Source organism: Oncorhynchus nerka, linkage group LG15 (genome assembly GCF_034236695.1).
Source record: "Oncorhynchus nerka isolate Pitt River linkage group LG15, Oner_Uvic_2.0, whole genome shotgun sequence".
NCBI classification, from domain to species: domain Eukaryota; kingdom Metazoa; phylum Chordata; class Actinopteri; order Salmoniformes; family Salmonidae; genus Oncorhynchus; species Oncorhynchus nerka.
The window spans coordinates 81,882,982-81,907,876 of record NC_088410.1 but is presented as its reverse complement, the minus strand read 5'-3'; the positions used below and the strand labels follow the sequence as shown (position 1 = coordinate 81,907,876).

General features: G+C 42.4%; 1 protein-coding gene across 1 annotated transcript in view; it reads left to right on the top strand.

Moving 5' to 3' along the window:
* LOC115143402 (forkhead box protein P1-B-like) overlaps nucleotides 1-19,126 on the top strand; it is a 162,049-nt gene extending 142,923 nt beyond the window's left edge. Inside the window, 8 exon segments of the mRNA XM_029683798.2 lie at nucleotides 6,514-6,610; nucleotides 6,613-6,723; nucleotides 6,858-6,934; nucleotides 7,633-7,734; nucleotides 10,008-10,129; nucleotides 10,931-11,000; nucleotides 11,224-11,390; nucleotides 14,413-19,126. Coding sequence (XP_029539658.2) covers nucleotides 6,514-6,610; nucleotides 6,613-6,723; nucleotides 6,858-6,934; nucleotides 7,633-7,734; nucleotides 10,008-10,129; nucleotides 10,931-11,000; nucleotides 11,224-11,390; nucleotides 14,413-14,551 — 885 coding nt within the window. The 3' untranslated portion in view covers nucleotides 14,552-19,126.
* Nucleotides 19,127-24,895: the final 5,769 nt, after the last annotated feature.

Sequence of the window (24,895 nt, the reverse complement as noted above, 5' to 3'; positions counted from 1 at the left end):
TCTGTGAGCTCGCAATGAGTCGTTGAGCCACGGAGCGGGAGGGAGGACCGAGCCGGCCTGGAGGATAGGGGACATAGAGAGTCAAAGGATGCAGAAAGGGAGGAGAGGAGGGTTGAGGAGGCAGAATCAGGAGATAGGTTGGAGAAGGTTTGAGCAGAGGGAAGAGATGATAGGATGGAAGAGGAGAGAGTAGCGGGGGAGAGAGAGCGAAGGTTGGGACGGCGCGATACCATCCGAGTAGGGGCAGTGTGGGAAGTGTTGGATGAGAGCGAGAGGGAGAAGGATACAAGGTAGTGGTCGGAGACTTGGAGGGGAGGTGCAATGAGGTTAGTGGAAGAACAGCATCTAGTAAAGATGAGGTCGAGCGTATTTCCTGCCTTGTGAGTAGGGGGGAAGGTGAGAGGGTGAGGTCAAAAGAGGAGAGGAGTGGAAAGAAGGAGGCAGAGAGGAATGAGTCAAAGGTAGACGTGGGGAGGTTAAAGTCGCCCAGAACTGTGAGAGGTGAGCCGTCCTCAGGAAAGGAGCTTATCAAGGCATCAAGCTCATTGATGAACTCTCCGAGGGAACCTGGAGGGCGATAAATGATAAGGATGTTAAGCTTGAAAGGGCTGGTAACTGTGACAGCATGGAATTCAAAGGAGGCGATAGACAGATGGGTAAGGGGAGAAAGAGAATGACCACTTGGGAGAGATGAGGATCCCGGTGCCACCACCCCGCTGACCAGAAGCTCTCGGGGTGTGCGAGAACACGTGGGCAGACGAAGAGAGAGCAGTAGGAGTAGCAGTGTTGTCTGTGGTGACCCATGTTTCCGTCAGTGCCAAGAAGTCGAGGGACTGGAGGGAGGCATAGGCTGAGATGAACTCTGCCTTGTTGGCCGCAGATCGGCAGTTCCAGAGGCTACCGGAGACCTGGAACTCCACGTGGGTCGTGCGCTGGGACCACCAGATTAGGGTGGCCGCGGCCACGCGGTGTGGAGCGTTTGTATGGTCTGTGCAGAGAGGAGAGAACAGGGATAGACAGACACATAGTTGACAGGCTACACAAGAGGCTACGCTAATGCAAAGGAGATTGGAATGACAAGTGGACTACACGTCTCGAGTGTTCAGAAAGTTAAGCTTACGTAGCAAGAATCTTATTGACTAAAATGATTAAAATGATACAGTACTGCTGAAGTAGGCTAGCTGGCAGAGGCTGCGTTGTTGACTATGTAGGCTAGCTGGCAGTGTCTGCGTTTTTGACACTACACTAATCAAGTCGTTCCGTTGAGTGTAATGGTTTCTACTGTGCTACTGTGCTGCTATTCGGGGCTAGCTGGCTAGCTAGCAGTGTTGATTTACGTTACGTTGCGTTAAAAGAACGACAATAGCTGGCTAGCTAACCTAGGAAATCGCTCAAGACTACACAATTATCTTTGATACAAAGACGGCTATGTAGCTAGCTATGTAGCTAGCTACGATCAAACAAATCAAGCCGTTGTACTGTAATGAAATGAAAAATGTGATACTACCTGTGGAGCGAAGCGAAATGCGACCGGATTGTTGAGTGCGGAAGTTCTGTTACGTTAAGGACGACGAATAGCTGGCTAGCTAACCTCGGTAAATTAAGATAATCACTCTAAAACTACACACTCTAAACTACACAATTATCTTGGATACGAAGACAGCAAAGACAACTATGTAGCTAGCTAACACTACACTAATCAAGTCGTTCAGTTGAGTGTAAGTTGTGCTGCTAATCGGTAGACGGTGGACTAGCTAACGGTAGACGTTAGCTAGCTAGCTAGCTGCAGGGCGGTGTAGACTGCGTTAGGACGACGAAATACGATAATTACGCAATTATCTATGATACAAAGACGACTATGTAGCTAGCTAAGAAGAAAAATTGCTAAGATTATACAAATCAAACCGTTGTACTATAATGAAATGTAATACTACCTGCGGACCGAGTGCAGATGCGACCGCTCGCTCCAACCCGGAAGCTGTTAGATATAATTTTTTTATTATAAAGCTTACTGGGACTAGTTTCCCAAAACTGCGGTTTGAGCCAGTCACGGGTGTTTGTTTACAAAGAAGCACAAAGTGCAAAATGGGAGCTTTGTGAGGTGAGTCACTCTTGCAGCGCAACTTAAATGAGGTGATCAAGTTACACTAGTATGAAATCCACTACTAATGTTTGCCAACTATATATCTTATAACTATTAAGTGAACTATCTAAGATGTGCCTAATAAATTCTCTCCAGCCGGGTTTTGCTAACTTGCAAGATCAAGCTTCCTAGTAACAGCAGCAGAGACAATCCCCTCATAATATTTGTTTTGTGTGTGTGCTGAAAACTGCGTTTTGAGATACTTGCATAACTTTATGAGCTGGGTTGTTTGTCTTAAATGCATGCGCTCGTTAGCATTTACCTAGCTTCCGCTATGAGAATTCCTTAGTACTTGTTAGCATTTTGTTAGCATTCTGGTAAGTTATGTTTGTTTTTTGTTTTTTACATTTGAAAAAAAAAATAGCAACCCTTGTGTGCAATACCGGTAATACCATGTCATCTGGATACCTCCCAACCCTAGGTAGGCTGTCTGGGAGGTATGTGTATTTGTAGATGAAGGTGCATAAATATATTAATGTTGTGGATAGACAATATATTGAGTCTCTTAAACAGAGGGGCAGATGGAGCCAAGGAGTTAGAGGAGGTGCACATTTCTTCTGTATGATGAGTAACTTGTGTAGGTAGGAAGCATATGTACTGGCCCAGACATTATTGCAGTAAATGAGATATGGGTAAATTAGGCTGTAGTATAGTGTTAGGAAGCAAACCCGATGAACCAAACCACTAATCTTTCTGATGATAGCAACGGACTTCACCACTTTGCAGCAGTCCATTTCATTCACACTAATTGAGATTCTGGATTTTTTTTTTTTTTTTTTTACAAAAGTTGCATTTTTTTACATTTTAAGATTTTCTTTTATCTGGAACCATTTAGAAAACTTGGCCATGCCTGAGTTGGCTTCATTGATTAGTGAATCGAAATTCTTGTGTGATAAAATTAAGTTATCATCAGCAAAAATAATGTGAATCGTGGATCTTAGAAACAATACCGGTTTCCATTGATTAATTAGGAGCACATACACTATATGTACAAAATTATGTGGAGACCCTTTCAAATTAGTGGAGTTGGCTATTTCAGCCACACCCGTTGCTGACAAGTATATAAACTCAAGCACACAGCCATGCAATCTCCATAGACAAACATTGGCAGTAGAATGGCCATACTGAAGAGCTCAGTGACTTTCAATGTGGCACCGTCATAGGATGCCACCTTTCCAACAAGTCAGTTCGTCAAATTCCTGCCCTGTTTGAGCTGCTGTAAGTGCTGTTATTGTGAAGTGGAAATGTCTCGGAGCAACAACGGCTCAGCCACGAATGGTAGGCAACACAAGCTCACAGAACGGGACCAAGTGCTGAAGCATAAAAATTGTCTGTCCCTGGCTGCAATTCTCACTGCCTAGTTCCAAACTGCCTCTGGAAGCAACGTCAGCACAATATATGTTTGTCGGGAGCTTCATGAAATGGGTTTCCATGGCCGAGCAGCCTCACACAAGCCTAAGATCACCATGCGCAATGCCAACCGTCGGCTGGAGTGGTGTAAAGCTCGCCGCCATTGGACTCTGGAGCAGTGGAAACGCGTTCTCTGGAGTGATGAATCATGCTTCACCATCTGTCAGTCCGACGGACAAATCTCGGTTTGGCAGATGCCAGGAGAACACTACTTGCCCAAATGCATATTGCCAACTGTAGAGTTTGGTGGAGGAGGAATAATGGCCTGGGGCTGTTTTTCATGGATTGGGCAAAGACCCCTTAGTTCCAGTGAAGGGAAATCTTAATGCTACAGCATACATTGACATTCTAGACAATTCTGTGCAAGCCGGGTCTATTCGCCAAACATCAGTGCCCGACCTCACTAAAGGCTCTTGTGGCTGAATGGAGGCTAGTCCCCGAATGGAGGCTAGATGTTCCATCATCTAGTGGAAAGCCTTTCCAGAAGAGTGGAGGCTGTTATAGCAGCAAAGGGGGGATCAACTCCATATTAATGCCCATGATTTTGGAATGAGATGTCCGACTAGCAGGTGTCCACAAACTTTTGATCATGTAGTGTATCTACAGCACACGTCATACAGTACACTCTCCTACATAAATGGTCTAATTAACAGTTAGCCTAGATTAAATACCCAGCAAGCATATACTGTACATACACAGTGTCAACTGAATAGGATTGTGTTTATTCCTTTGAGCTTGATTGGAAAAAAATTCAAGACAGAATGCAGCGCATAAACTGTGTGTGTGTGCGTGTTTTGTGTGTGCTAGTAGTGTATGTGTTAGTAGTTGTCATTGTGTGGTTGTGGGATTGTGTGTCTGTAGTTGGTGTCACTAAGCATTCTTGTCAGAAATCTGACCTTTTCACAGTACATAATTAAAATTAAGAAGGGAATTTTTGTTTATTTTTTCTTTAGCAGCTTGGCGAATCAAAGCCAGTATAATTAGATCACCCATTACCATTTAATTCATTTCTGTGTGAAGTCTCATTTTGTCTCTGCACTGGAGTGAGCCCAAATGGTGAGGGAAACAAAGGCCATGCTATTACCAGGCTGTCTGGCCTATTGTTGAGGGCCACTCACTCTTTATGGCTGGGGAATATGGATGAAACATGAAACAAAGACTGCTAGTCAACAGGAAAATAAGTCAGACGCCCAGCCTATTGATATTATTGTGTCAGAAAACAATAAACCCAAGTGTGATTTATTTGGGTCTTGATTTAGAATAACACACTTGTACAGTAGTGCATTTACAGTAGTGAATCTACAGTATACAGTGATGTGTTAATGGACATTTTTTCAGGGGTTGATCAAGTCTGAAATTTGAAAGTGGAAATTACATACTTCTGAGGCTTTCTTAAATACACTAGAATTTTTACATTCCCTGCATTGCAGGAAAATGATCCTATAACAGGGTGATCAAATTCAGATCCTTCATGTATTTGTGAAGAACTATTTCGGCCTCAGAATTGTAAATTAACATTAAATGCATACATATCTCTATTGATGCAGAAAAAACTGACACAATTCCTTTGTTTTAGCAAGTGAAATGCAAATGAATACAAATACAAAAAATGCATTTAATTTAAAAAATCACACTAGCCGTAACCTGGTTAAGTCAATGATGAATTAAGCAGTGGTGCCAGCCATGCAGCTAGCCCCAGATTTCTTTATTATATACTTGTCTATCATATGGGGCCATCTCAATGGTAATGACTGCTAATAGGGTTGTGGTAATTGGGTGGCCATGTAGGCTCCATGTGATGGGGGTGAGATGTTAAACACTGTCTGTTCACTTTCACCTTCAAGCCCCCTGCCTTCCTTGCATCTCCAGTCACCCACAACCATTATCAGCAAAAATTTGACATCTGATACCTCCAAAGCAATTGACAGCTTCGACTTTTCATTAATTTGTTAGCAAAGTCCGCAAATGATTGTCAAAGAGGTGACGCCTCCTGCCCACTCTCTCTCTCTGTTTTTTCCTCCCCTCTTTCCTCGCAGACTGAAGTGGTGTTTAATTTGGAAACTGGCCTCCTTCGGGCAAATTAGCAATTATAACAATTTTGTGGGAATATGTATATGTGTCATTAGTATTCTTGCAAATTAATAACTGGAGCAAAGGGTCAGGCTAGAATTTTCCACTTGACTGCTGCTCCACTGTGGAGGCAGTGTTTGGAAGCAGACACATCTGCTGGAAGCCATGGTATACCTTTGGAGCACTTGGCTTAATTAGTTTACCTTGTAGACATTATTACTAATATCTCTCCTCACTCCCTTTTCACACCCCACCCCTCGAAAGAACAGCAAACCCTCTCTCTCCCCCTTATACAAAATATTCCGGAGCCATTTTGCGCCAGCCAGCGTAGCCCTGATGATGGGGTCATTTAGATACAGCATTTAATCATCACATCACCTCCATAAGCATCTCCTAATTAGAGTCCTTACAATACAATTTCAGCTTGTAATTAGCCCAGATTGTCTGCTTCCTCTACGTGGCTTATTAGTGGTTGCTCAGCGGGAGGTGAGAATCTCACTGTCATTTGTCAGGGCTGTTAGTGCCGCCCATCTCCCCTCACCCTTGCCAGTCGCCCATCCCCAGAGAGGGGAGGGGGTTGGTTGAAGTGTGTGGGTGTGATCTGCCAGCAGATCAAACAAAGGGAGGCAAACAGAGAGCAGGAAGCTGAGCCGAAGGAGGAGGAGAGGAGAGAGATCCATGAGGAGGAGGTGAAAGAAGTGAAGGATGGAGAAGGAGGTGGAGAGAGAATGAACAGGACATTTAGCAAACGTTCACGGATCATCCTCAGGGTGGCCCATAATTAAAGCTGTGATCGGCCTAGCCAATGAGGCGTCTTGAGACACTGGATAATTAACAAGCTCTTGTCTGTCTGTCTGTCTGTGTTGGGTTTTGTTTACTCTCTCTCCCAGCTCAACCTGGTGTCCAGCGTCACCCTGTCCAAGACAGCCCCCCATGAGGCCTCACCCCCCCTGAGCCTGCCCCAGACCCCCACCACCCCCACGGCCCCCTGACGCCCCTGTCCCAGGCCCACTCCGTCATCACCCCCAACAGCATCCACCACAGTGTGGGCCCCATGCGCCGACGTTACTCTGATAAGTACAACATGCCAATCTCCCCAGGTACTGGACCCATATAGCCCCCATACAATTTCAATTCTATCAGACTGCAAATGGAAATGTTGTGTCTATAATAGCTACTAACTATGGCTTTTGTCTATGTCCGTCTGTATGTTGTGGTTGCTACCCTTGTACAGATATTGTCCAGAACAAAGAGTTCTACATGAATGCTGAAGTCAGACCTCCCTTCACGTATGCCTCGTTAATACGCCAGGTAAGGATCCTCTGCTCGGCTGGCTCCGATCTGCTCTGGGCTGGTAACTTGTAATGCATTTAATCTGTCACTTAAAGGAATAGGGCCTTTAATCTGCTTCAGTGGCTTCCGTCGTTAACAGGGCACGCAGCAGATAAATATTCAGCCAAGACACAAACTGCTTATTTTTTCTCTATGCCTCCTTGTTAAATTTCAAATACAATTTAGACGTGCAGCGGAAGATTAACCATCTGCAAATGAGTGGAAGAATGCGCTCGGGACAGCCATATATAACAATTACTTTTGATTAAGCATTACAGTGAATGTGATTATGAAATTCATTTCACACAACAGTAGGGATGAACCTGAACCTGTTCTAAGATGGCCAGTCAATTATCGGCTCGCAGTAATCTGTGATCTCAGGAATTCATCTGAGCCTGGCGTAATTCTGAGCCTGGCGTAATTCTGAGCCTGGCGTAATTGCTGGCCTGTAATCTGCCTGAGAAATGTTTTCGCTTCCCTCCATTTACACTGCCAAAAGAAATATATTCAAATTGCAAAATTTGAAAGGGAACCAGACAGTGTTCCATAAACAAAGCAAGAGGGTACAGAGCGTGCACAAAATCACACAGACAACCTGCATGCCACTTGTGAATAATGTTTGTTTTTCAGAGGGAACAAAATGTTAAATGTTGTTTCTGTCTCTTGGTCTTTTCCAGGGTATCCTTGAATCCCCGGAAAAGCAGCTAACACTAAATGAAATTTACAACTGGTTCACACGAATGTTTGCATATTTCAGGCGCAATGCTGCAACATGGAAGGTAAAATCAGTCTTCACCTTAGACTAATATAAAGGGCAGGGATTGTTGTGTTGATCTTGTGGAATTATACTGAACAAAAATATAAATGCATTGTGCAACTATTTAAAATATTTTACTGAGTTAAAGTTCGTATAAGGAAATCAATATTCACAAAACAAAGCAATGTTATGCTGTTTTTCTTTTCTTGAAGCAAACATAAACAAATGTTAGCCATCTAAGAGCTAAAGGGCCTGTGTCTGTATAATGTTGTTTGTGGACATTTACAATGCATAAGCTATCTTGTTTTTTGTACACAGAACAAAAATATAAATGCAAGATGCAACAATTTCAAAGATTTTACTGAGTTACAGTTAATCTGAAGAAATCAGTCAATTGAAATAAATCAATTAGGGCCTAATCTATGGATTTCACATGACTGGGCAGGGCTGCAACAGGTCATGGGGGGGGCATAGGCCCACCCACTTGGCAGGCAGGCCCACCTACTGGGGAGCCAGGCCCAGCCAATCAGAATGAGTTTGTCCCCACAAAATGGATTTATTACAGACAGAAATACTCCTCAGCCCCCCCCCCCCCCCATACCCCCAGACGATCCCAAAGGTGAAGAAGCCGGGTGTGAAGGTTCTGGGCTGGCGTGGTTGCGCGTGGTCTGCAGTTGTGAGGCCGGTTGGACGTACTGCCTAATTCTCTCAAATGACGTTGGGGGCAGTATATGAGAGAAATTAACTGGAAACAGCTCTGGTGCACACTGCTGCAGTCAGCATGCCAATTGCATGCTCCCTTAAAAGTTGAGACGTCTGTGGCATTGTGTTTTGCGACAAAACTGCACATTTTATAGTGGCCTTTTATTGACCCCAGCACAAGGTACATTTGTGTAATAATAATGCTGTTTAATCAGCTTCTTGATATGCCACACCTGTCAGGTAGATGGATTATCTTGGCAAAGAAGAAATGCTCACTAACAGGGATATAAACAAACATTGAGAGAAATAAGCTTTTTGAGCATATGGAAAGTTTCAGGGATTCTTTTATTTCAGCTCATGAAACATGGGACCAACAATGTACATGTTGTCTTTATATTTTTGTTCAGTGTAAATGATAGTGAAATATATCAAGTTTAAATGCAATGAATGAGCCTGTATCCAATTCATAACCTTGCCACATTTATTATATCTAAATGGAGCCACTCCTAACGCAAACACTGTCCGTTGCCTTGCAGACAAATTATGAGGGAAAACGTTCATTCTTGTAAAAAATCCCCAGCTAATATTTGGAGATGTTTCTGGTGGTGGGTGGCATCGGTTTAACACACCAATGTGCTGCCAGGGACTCCTGGCCGAGACCCTCCCACAGAATTTAAACTGAGAACACCTTATTTATTTTCCACTGGGCCACACACACACAGGCAGACAAACCCCAGAAAAAAAGAGAGGGCAGACAAAAAGGAGAAGGAGTAAGATAAAAGAGAGTGATGAAGCATTGAAGGCTACCCTCATACGGCAGGGAGGGCCTGTAGTGTAGCGTATCCACAGTGCAGCTGTGAGTGAGACCCCCTAGCCCCTCTCCACGGCTCACTGTCCTCTCTCAGCTCTCTAACTGCCTGTTTCCCCTGCCGCTGACAGCCCGACCATAGGGGCACTTTTGAGTTATAAAGAAAAATCCTACACTGTGACACACTCCTGCATATTGGCGTGCATACACACACACAAACACACTAATGTACTCAGATGACAAGGGGCCAATACATTTACAGAGTTCTAATCTCATGTGTCAGTGATTGGTTCATTTAAAAAAGGTAACCTTCATACTCAATGGTCTCATGAAAAAGCTTATAATGTAAGCCAACAGCTAAAGCTTTTGGAAATGTGTCTTCTTCCTTATTGTTAAATTGTAGGTAAAGTCATAACTGAAACTAACAAGCCTAACAGACTGGTTTATTTGATCAAGGTCTTTGTTCAGTCTCCGTTTTTGTTATCAAGGTCTTGGTGACTCTTCTCAAATGGCTCATCATAACTTAAGGCTCTGTGAATGATATCTTTAAAGGATGTTGATGAAATGAAACTGTATTGCCATAGTAACTGGAAAATATTTCCACAATCTTTTTCTTGTTTGAAACTTTACTGCCGATAGATCACTGATACTTGAAAAAATGTACAAGGTTCTATCACGTATGTGCCTGTCTAAATGTTTCTTCTCTGAAATGAAATGTTAATGATTAGACATTTTCATGTGTTGATAGAATTTTTCTCTCCCTTCTTTTTTTAAACCAACTGCAGAATGCAGTCCGGCATAATCTTAGTCTTCACAAATGTTTTGTGCGAGTAGAAAACGTTAAAGGGGCTGTGTGGACAGTGGATGAACTAGAGTTCCAAAAGAGAAGGCCACAAAAGATCACTGGGTAGGTCTGCTATCTCTGGCCGACTCTCGTGTCTGGCTGGTTGTGGATCTATGGGAAGAGGCTGCTCCATCTCATTGTCTGTGTGCCACGATGCCCCCCAAAGTCCCTGCTTGCTTTGGTGTGCAGCATCCCCCATGCTTTCAGTACTCTGCCCCTGGTGTCGCATCATCACCCACATTGGCTTGTACTTGTTTTCATTTTGATCCTTACCCTTTCCTCCCTTGTCCCTCTGTCTGTCCCTGTGTCTATCTGTCTGTCTGTCCCTGTGTCTATCTGTCTGTCTGTCCTCTGTGCTGTTGTGTTGTGGTCACTGCATATGCATCTGGCTGCCCTGCTGCTTGTCTCCCACCCAGGGTACCATCCGCACCAACCTTTCCCAGCATAAGTGCTTTGTGAGAGTAGAGGACGAGTTTGGGTCCTTTTGGACTGTTGATGATGAGGAGTTTAAATGCGGCCGCCATATACAGCGAGGCCGGCCTCAGAAATACACAGCTGATGAGAACTTTGATGAGCTCCTAGTACAGTAAGAACGTCTGCCTGGCCCACCCCGCCTCTTGATCCCCAGCTCCTCCCCCCACTACCTGCATGCTCTGCCTCTGTGTTCCCATCATGCCGCTGTGTTTAGCTCTTCCTTTTTACATCATGCTTTTACAAAAACTGCTTCTATCAACTTGTCTTGTCTTCCTTACAATGAAAACAATTCATTTAAATGAGTCAGTGCGTTTTCATTGTGTGATACAATTACCAGCATTTTATTAAATGAACTACGAGCATTTTCTAAACTAAAGTTGTTGTCTGCAGAAGTCCAGCCTTAGTGAAGAACATCCAGACCAGCTTGGGCTATGGTCCGGCTCTCTCTGCAGCCTTCCAGGTAAATATGAATACTGTCTCAGTATCAAGCTCTATTTACCTTGTACCCTTTCACTGTGAGGGGAAAGAAAGGCAGGAAATAATAAACATAACACTGTCTCCACCTCCGACTCCTGGTCACTCTTACTTGTTTTTGAATGTAGTGTTGGTGGGATGGAGAGAAGCTGAAATGTGCTGACAGTTCTCTTCCGTTTCACTGTTTTAACACTGTGCATGCTTTTCAGGCTTCAATGGCAGAAAACAATATACCTCTATACACTACTGCTTCCATTGGAAGTCCTACCCTCAACTCGCTGGCGAATGCCATCCGAGAGGAGATGATTGGAGCGATGGACCATGGAAACAGCAACGGCAGTGACAGCAGCCCAGGACGGTCTCCCTTGCCAGCTATGTGAGTGGCTCCTTACTTTCTATTTACAGTATATGTTTAAGACTGAAGGGAAGGAAAGAGTTCCAGCTGGTCACTGATTCAAATAGATCCCAAACAGAATGGATTTGATCAAACATTATTATTTTTTTTAACATTTGAATCCTCCGAAACATGACCCATCAAACCATGCTTCTTAACACCCGCCCCCTTAACCCAGAAGCCAGCCGCACCAATGTGTCTGAGGAAACACAGTTCAACTGACGACTGGAGTCAGCCTGCAGGCAACCGGCTCGCCACAAGGAGACGCTAGAGCGCGATGAGCTTAGTAAAACCTCCTCGGTCAAACCCTTGCCTTCCTATGGGACTCCCAATCACGGCTGGTTGTGATACAGCCCGGGATTTAACACGGGTCTTTAGTGACACCTCTAGTACTGCGATACAGTACCTTAGACCGCTGCGCCACTCGGGATGCCCAAACACATTTTTTGATCTAGCATTTTAATATCACCAAAAATGCCTTAAAATTGGATGTTACATGTAAATAACATATTTAAGGAACATGAAACAATGCTAAATAAAATAAGGATGACATTGGAGCGGTTGAATGAAGGGTCAGAACCGTGACTATGGCTGTAGCCTTCCCTGAAAAAGGAAACTCCAAAGCCAGGCAGGCTGGGAAGAAAAGACTGGAGCCCTCTTGTTATTTCAACACAAAATTTATAACTCTCCTTTATTACGGTTTAAAAAATTGTCCTACTGTCGGCTGAGTCCCGCCATAATCACCCCTCCAATTAAAAAAAAAATATTTACAAAATGCCAGAACACAAAGTGAAAGAGCTGTTGTCTCCTCTACACTGAAACATGGGTTAGAACACATTCAAAACCCTCTCGGTCGTCGAAAAAAAAAAAAAAAATCATAATTAGTCTAGAAGAAATAGTCCAAGGTTCCCATGTAGGAAAACTGTGGTCTGCCTGGAAACCGCAGTTCCCTATTCACTTGTTGTATAGCACTGTTTTCTATGTTCTAAGCCTAAAATAATATGGGGCAGGCAGCATAATTTCCAGATGTGGGGCAGACCACCGATGTGCAGCTCTGCTAGATTTAGGGATGGCCCTGTGAAATATCTCAGCTAGAGGGAAATTGTGCCTGAAAACAAAAAGGTGCAGTAATGAGCTTGTGGCGAAATGGAGGAAAGTGCCATCCCTAATCACTGTGAACATAGCTTTGGGCATCGCTCTGGAACAGGAAAGGCAGAGACAGGATGGGTGTGCTGGCCCAAAGGCTGCCTCATCTCTCTCCCTCTCTTTATCTTGAGGCTGATAAAACCCATATACTGAGCTATTTTCACAATGACTGTATGTGGATAAGCTTTATATAAGAACAAAATGCATCAGAGCGTAAAACTTTAGTGCATTCGTGCAAAGCACCATTTCTTCTATCTTCTATGAAGCAGCATGCCTTCAAACAAAAGTTCAGGTTTACCTTCTAGCACCTCTATTGCTCTAAAGCCAGCTCCCTCTCTCCTCTCCATTCTCCAAGAGACACACCTCACACAAGCTACAGAATCACTACATCCTCATCCCACACAAACCAAACCTAGCTCATAGACCCAACGTCTCACAGGTCTTCACCTGGCTTACAGACAACTACTGGCTATGGAGTGGTCCAGGCCTTACATGTGTTTACCAGCTGTCTAGCTCAAAGCCCTGCATGGTGTTAGACAGAGTTAGACTTTTACTACAGAGAAGAAACCAGGGCTTTTCTCTTTTACAGGCTGACTATAATCAGGTATCCAGACCCAGCCAGCTAATTAGCAGAGTGTGGAGTCAGCATGCAGTTCAATAGCATAATAATAACAATTTCATGTTTGCCCTGCAGCCAGGGATTGAGACCTGAGGCGATGTGACTTGTGAAGTTACTTTGATCTGAAACCAATAGAAAAGCTAACTTTACTTTTTCCCCTGTTTTATAATCACACCTACACTAAAATGTGTCAGCTTATTAGCATAGAAATGTCTCCATCAAAATATTTGCATATCACATGAGACATTTGTGGGTAAATAAATGAGATGAGTCTGGGGGGACAGAGAACATGCTTGTCCCTGGTCGCTGTTCAAAATGGGCTCAGCGTCTCCTACTGACGCCGTACAGCACGGGGTTGGCACTACAGGTTAGAATGGGAAATATCCTGCAGCTTCTCATAATGTTTTCATTTTTTCCCTCCTCTCTGCACTAGTCGGGCCTCCTTCCCGTGCGCTTTATTCCTGCGGTGTTTCTGTAATGAGAAATGTGGCAGATCTCGTAGAGCCCCCTTTGCCCAGGCAGTGGGCTGGGTTCATGTTTTGCCTTGTTTACAACTGACAGTGTTATTATTCTCTTAAGGGCTCCTCTTTCTTATCACAGTGTTGTGTTGAGCCTTTCTGCTCTGCTCTCGCGCCTTCCTGCCAGCGCTTTTCTTCCATTATTGACACTTGGTGAAAATATGCATTAATTTTGGAGTTTAAAGCATGTATAGCGGTGTCTGGTCGCTGTGTTTGCTTGAAGTTGATTAATGATAGAAGCCGGCTCGGGGTCGTCCTCTGGAGACCCGCCTCGCAGGTTGTGCATGTTAACGAGTAGGAAGAGGAACACACAGCGCTCGCTGTCACTGATCTACCGCCACCAGGAAGCTGACAACAGCCCACTCTCTCCCTCCGCAGAGTCCATTCTCCTCTCTCCCCGTCGCACATTGTTAATCTTCCTCATTTATCAGTTCTAAGTGAATACCCTGTTGTCGGCTGCTATGAAAATAAAGCCTGCAGGTTTCCTGGGATTGGAATACCTTAAAAGAAGGTGAAGTTATCAACACCAGCCAAGAGAGGCCCATCTCAGAGATTCATTCGAGCCACTCGTTTGTTTTTGTTCCTCCTTTCTCTTTTAAATCTGAATCAATACATGTCTGTGATTCTCTTTTGAGGAGGGAATGAAAGGTTCAACAAGGGATTAACCAACTAAAGATAAACTGGAACATTCACTGTCTGTTTGTGTTCTGTTTCCATGCAGGCATCACATTAAAGAGGAACCGCTGGACCCGGAGGACCACGAAGGCCCCCTCTCCCTGGTGACGACGGCCAACCACAGTCCAGATTTCGATCACCACAGAGATTACGATGACGACCAGGGCCACGATGACATGCTGTAAGGTCGGGCCCCCAGGGGCCCCTCCCAGAGGCAGAACTAACCTTAGTCATCTGTGAGACGCCACAACGTCACAGATCATACAGATACAAGACTGCAGTCTCAGTCCTCTGATGACAGCTATCAAATGTTTCCAATTGACTTTTAGTGCCATTAAATACATAGTGAAAAACACAAGAAAGAGAATACATCCCACTTGGGAGTATTTTTGATTTATATCTACTTTTTGGTTTAAGTGAACGAAAATAAGAAAAAAGTAATTTCTACTCTACATGCGTTGGATGGACATGTTTGGTACTGGGGATGACTTCTTGGTCAGCATGCTGGCTTCAAATCCAGGATGGACTTGGACTTGCACTGTGCAGCCAGTATGAACTTGGACCTGCACTGTGCAGCCAGTATGGATTGCATACAGCCCACTCAACCACACTGAGCATGGACTGCAGAGGGGTTCTCTCTCTCTCACACACACACACACACACAAACACACACACATGCCCATAAACTCAAGAGATATTGAATGACGTTTAATTTACTGTGTGTGTGTGTGTGTGTGTGTGTGTGTGTGTGTGTGTGTGTGTGTGTGTGTGTGTGTGTGTGTGTGTGTGTGTGTGTGTGTGTGTGTGTGTGTGTGTGTGTGTGTGTGTGTGCGCGTGCGTGCGTGCGTGTAGATTTTGTTCATGGTCACTGCCTTCAAAATTTCATTGGTTTGCTTCCATCTAGGGTGGGAGGGATGTTTTTTGGTGTGTTTTGAGGGTGAAGGGTTTAAAATATGTATTTTCCATTGTTTGTTGTTGTTGCATTTGATTTCTGTAACTGATCAGACCTCATGCCCATGCTGTGGAGATTCTGTATGGTCAGCACTTAATGATGGATGTTTAGGATTTCCTTTCTTGTTGTTTCCTCTCTTTTTTTAACATGAAGCAGAATGTCAAATACCATGTAGTATTTTTCTGTCATTTGTTCCACATGCTTCAGAATGCCACCCCTCTAACATGTAGTCCATCCTCATCGCATCCCCCCAAGCTCATCAAGTCCATCCTCATCGCATCCCCCCAAGCTCATCAAGTCCATCCTCATCGCATCCCCCCAAGCTCATCAAGTCATCCACAATGCACTACTCGTAATGAAGGCTCTCTCCACGCATCAATGAAGTTTCATTTAAGATGGGAATGAATGACAGAGAAATCATGCAGGTTATGATTTATCCTCATTCAATTATATTTTAAAACAGCCCTTCAGGGCAGTGCGTTAGCTGCAACCAAATTTCTGATCATTCGCAAGCTCCCAGTTTAAGAAAGAAAATCAAATGTCAGGTGTGTATTACAAAGATAATATTTTAGACCAACTAATTGTGATTCCTGAACACAACTCTCATTGTAGTTCAAACATGTATAGTTTTCCACACTGTAATTTCAGTCATGGAAGGATTGTTTGGCCTTGCTTGAAGATATCAAAGTAATTTTTTTTTACCATATGCATGACCAGTTGGCTCTCAAATTTGTTTGTGATTATTAATAATTACACACATCAGATGAAATATTCATGTTCTTAATTTAGGGATAATCCCAAAAACTGGCAATAAGACCTGATCATTGCTTCATTCCAGTATTGGCAGACATGTTATGCCCCCAGAAACCCACACACCACAAGGTAACTGATGATCTGGGTACTGTTTGGGGTCAACATCAGCAGAACCCAATGACTAAGTCAGAGTAGTGATGTAGACCCTGCAATAGGGTGGATGGGATTGATGCTGGGGCTGTGAGGCTGAATACAAATGGGCTTGATCCTACTGTAGTGTTGGTTTATGATATGAAACAGGCTCATACAAAGACTCACAAACATTACTTTTTAAAAACTGCAACCAACCACTTTGCATTTTTTTTATTTATTATTATTTCTTTTTTTATTTGTAACTTTTGATTTTAGTTGTTGATGTTTCTAAAATCTTGTTCTGTGACTACCAAAGATAAACTACAAAGTAAAAACAATGTTCTCTGTTTCATGCAATAGCAGATAAGGCCAAATATCCTCCATTCTCTCCCATTGGCTGTGAAAGGATCTAAAGATGGAGTATAGTCTCAACTGTGTCAATCCAATAGCACATTGATTAGAGAGGACGCTCCTCAAGCTGTCTGACTGTCATTAGCTTTAAAGCCAAAGGAGTCTCTTGTTGAGTGCAGTAGCTGCAGGATTTTGCAGTGACCACAACTGAAAGGGAGATGCAGAGAGTCAGACAAACATTATGACCAAATTAGGGGAACATATTCTTTGGGCCAACGAGAGGAAAAGGCATCACTCTGTCTATCAGCAGCAGATTGCTGTGCAACCTAGGGGGGTGAAAGGAGATTATGGTCCTAATGAGGATGGCAATGATTTCGCAGTAGACAGGAGAGCTTTGTAGAGAACAATGTGAAAAGGATTCTATACTTCAACTGGACCACCCAATGATTAAATATTTTGTTTTATTTTTTATTCTTTATGAATTTGTATCCTTTCCAATGATTGTATGCCACTTTTGAGTGAGTCCTGCTATCTTGACGGGATTCTACTGTTCTTTGTTAACATTGGTAAGGCTTTATGATTGTGTTTAGTTTCTGTCAACGTATTACTTTTTATATTAAAAAACACTCCTGTCAACTAATAAGCTGGGTACAGGGTACTTTATGGCAGTTATTTGAACATTCCACCATGCATTTACTATTACACATGAAAAGGGCAGTCTGTGGTTTTCAGAAAATGTATTTAATATCCATTATCATGCAGCTGTGGGATGGGTCAGTAACAGCCGGACTGGGATCGTGAGAACAACTTGAGCTCATCCAAATCTAGTCTTTTGCTGGTTTGCTTGGTATTGTAGGGGGAGATTTGAACATTCTCAGTATGTGTAGCTTGACATTACTAAAGATAACAGCCTGCGAAAACTGTATGCATACCTCAGTTCCAACCTATAGGGAATAATTCAATGAAAAGTGAAAAGAAAACTTTCACCCAGTTGTACTTTGTTCTATGTCTTGCATGTGTAGTCTAAAACTGGAGAGAGAGATTGTTTTTGTAAAAAACACCCCCAAAAAGTATATGAATATAAAATTAGACCTTGTTTATCTTGAGGGTCTCACAATCCAAACCTTAGGCCTTTTGTCATTAAGAAATCACCCAGCTTTATTTGATCCCATTTTCCACAATCTATTGACATTTGTTTGGTCATGGGCTTTCCAACAGTAGGGTGGACGTACATGTCAGTATAGCCTTGTCTTTTTCTTGACATTTTCTTTCCTTGTGTCTTTCAAAGATCAAAAATGCATTTGTGTTACTCTTTTTGCTTTATCACAACGGCTTTGTATGAACTATAAAATAGCTATGAAAACTGCTGTATGTATTGGAATAGCAAACTGTGCTGCAAATGTATTTTACTTAGTAATCCTTGCTTAAAAAGTCATACATGCAGACATCTGTGTGAGATGGGCGGGGCAGGGTTGGGGATTATCCCAGATTTTGGATTTTAAACTGTAAAATAGAAAACAGACTTTTCTCTGTTATCATTGACCTAAGGATTTTGTACAGATTGTTTTCTTCCGTGTGTTAAGCTGTTTTTGATACTTCCTTTTGATGGTCTAACCACTGCCTTCTGTGGCTATAAACATTAGTGCTCGGAGAAATGGCAGACAGGTATATTTCCTCTACAAGACGGAGATATCTTGCATGACTAATTCCAGGGTCACAGAGATGAAAAAGAATGGTTAAGTGGTCAGTAATAATATAAGGGTGTATCAATCTAATGATATTTTATCTGAAACAAATAGGGAAAAGAGGATAAATATGCAGTGCCAAGATGTAAAGAACATTTGTTAAATGCTTTGTTTTTTCCCCAGAGGAATCCATTCATTCCTACATATATTATCAAAGATGTGTCATCATCATGTTCAGTACATCCTCATTAGGTGAAATACATATCGCTTTTTAGTTGGCCTCTAAATATCTATATCTCAACTGTTTGGAAATGTTTGTTTTTTTCATCAGTAAAAATCAAGCACAGCAGGTAGCCGACTTAAGTGGAGCACAAAGGTTAAAGGCTAAAAGTCGGATGTGAATCGGACTCTGTACTCATCCTTGATATATGTTGATTGTAAAACAAGAAATATCAGTAACCTTATGACTTTGCTGTGCTCTGTGTAGGTGGCATTAGATTTCCCCTCAAGACACTTGCAGCCATGCTAATTTACCACGGTTCCATCAATCATGACCACCCCACTGTCATTCACCACTGTGTTGTACCATCACCCTCTTAACCCATGCTTCTGGAGGAGGGATGGAGGGAGGAGGGATGGAGAGAGGAAGGAGGGTACAGGAGAGCAGCTGTCACAGTGCTTTAATGCAGCAGCTAAGTTAGTTTTCTGTTGAAGCTGTACTCTGTAGTTTTCTGTTTATTAACTAAAGATCCTGCTCATCAACTCCATCATCAGTCTGTAATCTCCTCATCATTCCTGGTCTGTCTGATGCAGACTATTTTGTTGTACAGTCAGTCTCAGTAACTGACGTAAGCTTTCTAAAAATGCAATAAAATGCTGGTTGTTCATGTTTGTTATCTGAAGTCCTTTCTTACTTGGTTTAAATGGCAGGGATCTGTATACAAAAAGCACTGAAATGATAGTTGCTTTGTCCGTGTGTACCAACGCAGGACGCAGAAAGGACAAAAGGCAACTTGATAATTCATTTATTTACAGAGTCATGTTATCTTGCCATAGCAAGTGGGTACTTTATACTCCAAAAATCTCCTCACAGCGATTCCACCTATACACTGATATTGTAATTTTTCAATTTTTTAAGTGCACAGATACAGGCCTGTTTGTCATCTTCTGCAGGACTTATGAGTCTGTGATGGTGACCATCATCATTTCAGCCTCAACATTAAATTATCTTGTGATTAAAAAGAGCAATTTAGGTAACAGCATTTGATGAGCTATAAATTGCAACTGCATTAAAATTCCAGAAATATTAGCGATATGGATTTCTTGATGGGAATGAATGCTGATGACCAAGACTTGCTTTTTTAATAATGGAAGCACAGGTCATGTTGGCTACAAAACAGGAGACAGATCAAGTCTAAGGACTTTTGTGAATCAAGCAATTACAAATAGTTCCATTGAGTCGTTAAAAAGCTTTAGGTGACATAAATTGTTTCATGCTTAGCTTATTGCTCCTATACATAAGTATATTTAAGCAATAAGGCCCAAGGAGGTGTGGTATATGGCCAACATACCATGGCTAAGGGCTGTTCCTACGCATTACGCAAAGTGGAGTGCTTGGACACAGCCCTCAGCCCTCAGCAGTGGTACATTGGCTATATATCACAAACCCCGGGGGTGCCTTATTGATATTATAAACTGGTTACCAACATAATTATGGCCCATATACGGTCTGATATACCACGGCTGTCAGCCAATCAGTATTCAGGGCTCGAACCACCCAGTTAATAATATTAATTAAAGCCATTGAAAGACTAGATTTAATGGAAAAATATAGAAAATCACGACAAATCTTTTTGCAGGCAATATTTTATCTAGTTTGAGGTCCTTGAATTTCCTTGTTGTATCTCCAGTGGTGTGCTTTCAAGAGACTTTTAGCTTGGATGATTACGAGGTTTTTGTGATTTTTCTATGACTGGAAGTTACCTGATCTAAAAAAGAGTGGTAGTCTATGCAGGGTAACTGTACAATTCATCCATGCATGCTCTCAAACACTTCATTTACACAAAATAACTGCTATTTTAATGTCATACCAGCATGTAAACAACACAAAACAACCCAACTGTCACGCCCTGGCCATAGAGAGGCTTTTTATTCTATTTTGGTTAGGCCAGGGTGTGACTAGGGTGGGCGTTCTATGTTCTTTTTTCTATGTTTTTGTTCTATGTTTTGTTTTCTAGTTTTGGCCTGGTATGGTTCCCAATCAGAGGCAGCTGTCAATCGTTGTCTCTGATTGAGAACCATACTTAGGCAGCCTGTTTTCCCACTATGGGTTGTGGGTAGTTATTTTCTGTTTAGTGTGTTTTGCACCTGACGGAGCTGTTTCGGTTGTTTATTTTGTTCCTTGTTGTATTTGGTGTTCAGTTTATTAAAATAATGATGAACACTTACCACGTTGCATCTTGGTCCTCACCTTCTTCCACCAACGGTTGTTACACCAACTGTCATTATAAACTCAATGTTTCAATTGTGTGTTAATATATGTATAGTTAGCATGAATAGAAAGCAATAATTTAGTGTGCATCAAATAACATGCTGGTCTTACGTTGATTACATCCAAGGTTGAGTGGCATGCTGCTGAAATATACAAACCTGAGTGAGAAAAAATCATTTTAGCCTAACAAAGTTGTGGTGCTCATCCATCAACATGCATCTGCTGTGGTAAGAAAACACAATATTAAATCAAACCACTAATCATTCATTTCACTTTTTCAAAAGAATGAATGGAGTTATGGGCTTTGCTGTGTTGTGATGCGGCATGTGATACAGATGTCTCCATTCATCAATCATCAAACATCTATCAAAACAAGTGAAGCAATTATTTATATTGTAACACAATATGAACAATCATTGTATGAATATGATATGGCTAAAAACTATTCATATTGGAAGAAACCCTACTTACAACTATCCAGTCATCATTGGTGTGTACTCACATTTCAGTCACTGTAGTATACTAGAGTTGCATAGAGATATTATATGACTAGGACCAAACCCACCTCAGAGAAATCCAATGGGCAGATTAGCCAGTCTTCCTGCTTATTTCTATTGGATTACACAACTTGATTCCTGCTTTCCATTTCATTGTAATTAAAGCATTGCAGAGCAACAGCTACCCACACATGAGGTTTATGTGTGGCTCAGTTGGTAGAGCCTGGCACTTGCCACAACAAGGGTTGTGGGTTAGATTCCCGTTGGGGCCATTCATAAGTATCATTTATACACGCATGATTGCAAGTCGCTTTGGATAAAAGGCATATTTTATTATATATTAGTCGGCAAAGCTGGCAAATTCTTAATATTGCAGTGTGGGATTTAGCATCCCTGCAGTATTTGCTATTCATGGTTTGATGTAAAAACGTGTTTATTAAGAAGGGCTAGAGGCGTTGATGTGCAATAGACCTGCCTGTAATTAGATTCCAATTATTTGTCTGTTTCTGATATTGTAAACTGGCACTTACCACGTCAGTTAAATTGACACACTGCGCTGCTTGGTTTACTCTGTAATTAAAACATGTTCTGTTAATTAGATGATGACCACTTTATTCCAGGGCTCTTGTGTTTGGTCTTTTCTGTAGCGGTGCTGTTTGGATCATGAGTTGCCAGACGCTTCGCTAATCAGCCCTTGTTTTGTTTCAATTACCACCTGCTGTTCAAAAGGCATGCCTGGATGCCCCCTCCCCCAGTCTAAACAAGGCTGGGCCTGCATGGCTCCCAGCTCCCAGCCCCAGCTCCAACAGTACACGTATTAATACCCGCCTGGCGTGGATTTCTTCATCATTAGGAGCCACATCTAGGTTTCAAAGAGAGTCGAAGCAATTAAAAGGAAAGTTAGGAAGGGCTGATTAAAGAATAAATGTACTTATCACATCAGGTATAGCACCTAACTAGTCCTGTTAGGTAAATAACAAAGTTCCTTGTATTCTATACACCATTACAGAGGAGAGGGAACTGTTGTGCCTTGTAATACTGACAACATGACAGCTGGCGTGTAGGCTTGTGTGATAGTGAATGGTCGGGGCATGCTTTAATACAGGTGTATCAAGAAGTACCGTATACAATCCTTTGCCAAATACACTACATGGCCAAAAGTATGTGGATACCACTTCAAATGAGTGGATTCAGCTATTTCAGCCACACCCGTTGCTGACAGGTGTATCGAACTGAGCACACAGCCATGCAATCTCCATAGACAAACATTGGCAGTAGAATGGCGCGTACTGAACCGTTCAGTGACATTCAACGTAGCACCGTCATAGGATGCCAGCTTTCAAACAAATCAGTTCGTCAAATTTCTGCCCTGCTAGAGCTTCTCTGGTCAACGGTAAGTGCTGTTATTGTGAAGTGGAAACGTCTAGGAGCAACAACAGAACAACAGGTCAGACGCGGTAGTGGGAGGCCACACAAGCTCACAGAATGGGACCACCGAGTACTGAAGCATGTAGCACGTAGAAATTGTCTGTCCTCAGTAGCAACACTCACTGTCGAGTTCCAAACTGCCTCTGGAAGCAACGTCAGCACAATAACTGCTCGTCGGGATCTTCATGAAATGGGTTTCCATGGCCGAGCAGCCGCACACAATCCTAAGATCACCATGCGCTATGCCAAGCGTTGGCTGGAGTGGTGTAAAGCTCGTCGCCATTGAACTCTCTGGAGTGATGAACCATGCGTCACCATCTGTAAGTCCAACGGACAAATCTGGGTTTGTTGGATGCCAGGAGAAAGCTACCTGCCTGAATGCATTGTGCCTACTGTAAAGCTTGTGGAGGAGGAACAATGGTCTGGGGTTGTTTTTCATGCTTCGGGCTAGGCCCCTTTGTTCCAGTGAAGGGAAATCTTAATGCTACAGCATACAATGACATTCTAGACGATTCTGTGCTTCCAAATTTGTGGCAACAGTTTCGGGAAAGCCCTTTCCTGTTTCAGCAAAGCAATGCCCTCGTGCATGGTTTGTCGAGATCGGTGTGGAAGAACTTGACTGGCATGCACAGAGCCATGACCTCAACCCCATCGAATACCTTTGGGATGAATTGGAACGTCAACTGCAAGCCAGGCCTAATCGTCTAACATCAGTGCCCGACATCACTAATGCTCTTGTAGCTGATAGGAATCAAGTCCCCTGCAGAAATGTTCCCACATCTAGTGGAAAGCCTTCCCAAAAGAGGGGAGGCTGTTATAGAAGCAAAGGGGAGACCAACTCGATATTCCTGCCCATGATTTTAGAATGAGATGTTCGTGTATGTCAGTAAGTTATCTCAGATGGTTTCTGGTCTCCTATCCTTAGCATGAATCAGTCAGATAAAGCAAACTCACCTCACCCATCACCTTATTGTGTTCCAATGGCTTCCCATCACCTCTAAACAAGGAAACTGCAAAGAAGAAATGTATTGCCAATGTCAGGCCCAATTTTCATAGATGTACCCAACAACTTCAAGGGGAGATTGTAGATAGGATAGACGTCTGGTGCTTCTGTATAATAGTACATACATACTGTCCCGTTGTCTGTACAGGCAAGTCAATGGCCTTTAAGAAGTAGGTGGGTATCTGACAATTGCATCGTTACATGTGACTGTGGTATTGACTACAGGTATCTGTATTCTTCTCTTTGTCTAAACCCCATGACCAAATAAGAAAATAAATGCACCCAAACAAGCAGCCAAACTATTAAGATGCATTGTTATCATGTTCCAATATTAAATATTAAGAAGTCTTCTTGAGTTTGAATAATTAAAGAAATGCAAAACATGAATATTTACAATTCACTCTCTCGCTTTATGTCACAATTAATTAATGGATGAGACCAAGTTGTTTTTTTGAATTTGTATTTCAAAATTCAGGGGAAATGTTTTGATGACAACCTGGTCACGGAGGAGCACTGACAAACACAGACAACTGCATGGAGACACATACAGTTATTATGCCATTAAAAACTACAACAGTTGGCTGACACATGAACATTTAGAACCCAACCCGTGGCCAAACTAACCAACAACCCCTACATTATTACTAGATTATTACTAACCCTGACCCCACACAACTACATTATTACTAGATTATTACAATCCTGACCCTACACAACTACATTATTATAAGATTATTAACTAACCCTGACCCTGCACAACTACATTATTATAAGATTATTAACTAACCCTGACCCTACACAACTACATTATTACTAAATTATTAACTAATCCTGACCCTACACAACTACATTATTATAAGATCATTAACTAACCCTGACCCTGCACAACTACATTATTATAAGATTATTAACTAACCCTGACCCTACACAACTACATTATTACTAGATTATTAACTAATCCTGACCCTACACAACTACATTATTATAAGATCATTAACTAACCCTGACCCTACACAACTACATTATCACTAGATTATTAACTAACCCTGACCCTACACAACTACATTATTACTAGATTATTACAATCCTGACCCTACACAACTACATTATTACTAGATTATTAACTAACCCTGACCCTACACAACTACATTATTACTAGATTATTAACTAATCCTGACCCTACACAACTACATTATTACTAGATCATTAACGAACCCTGACCCCACACAACTACATT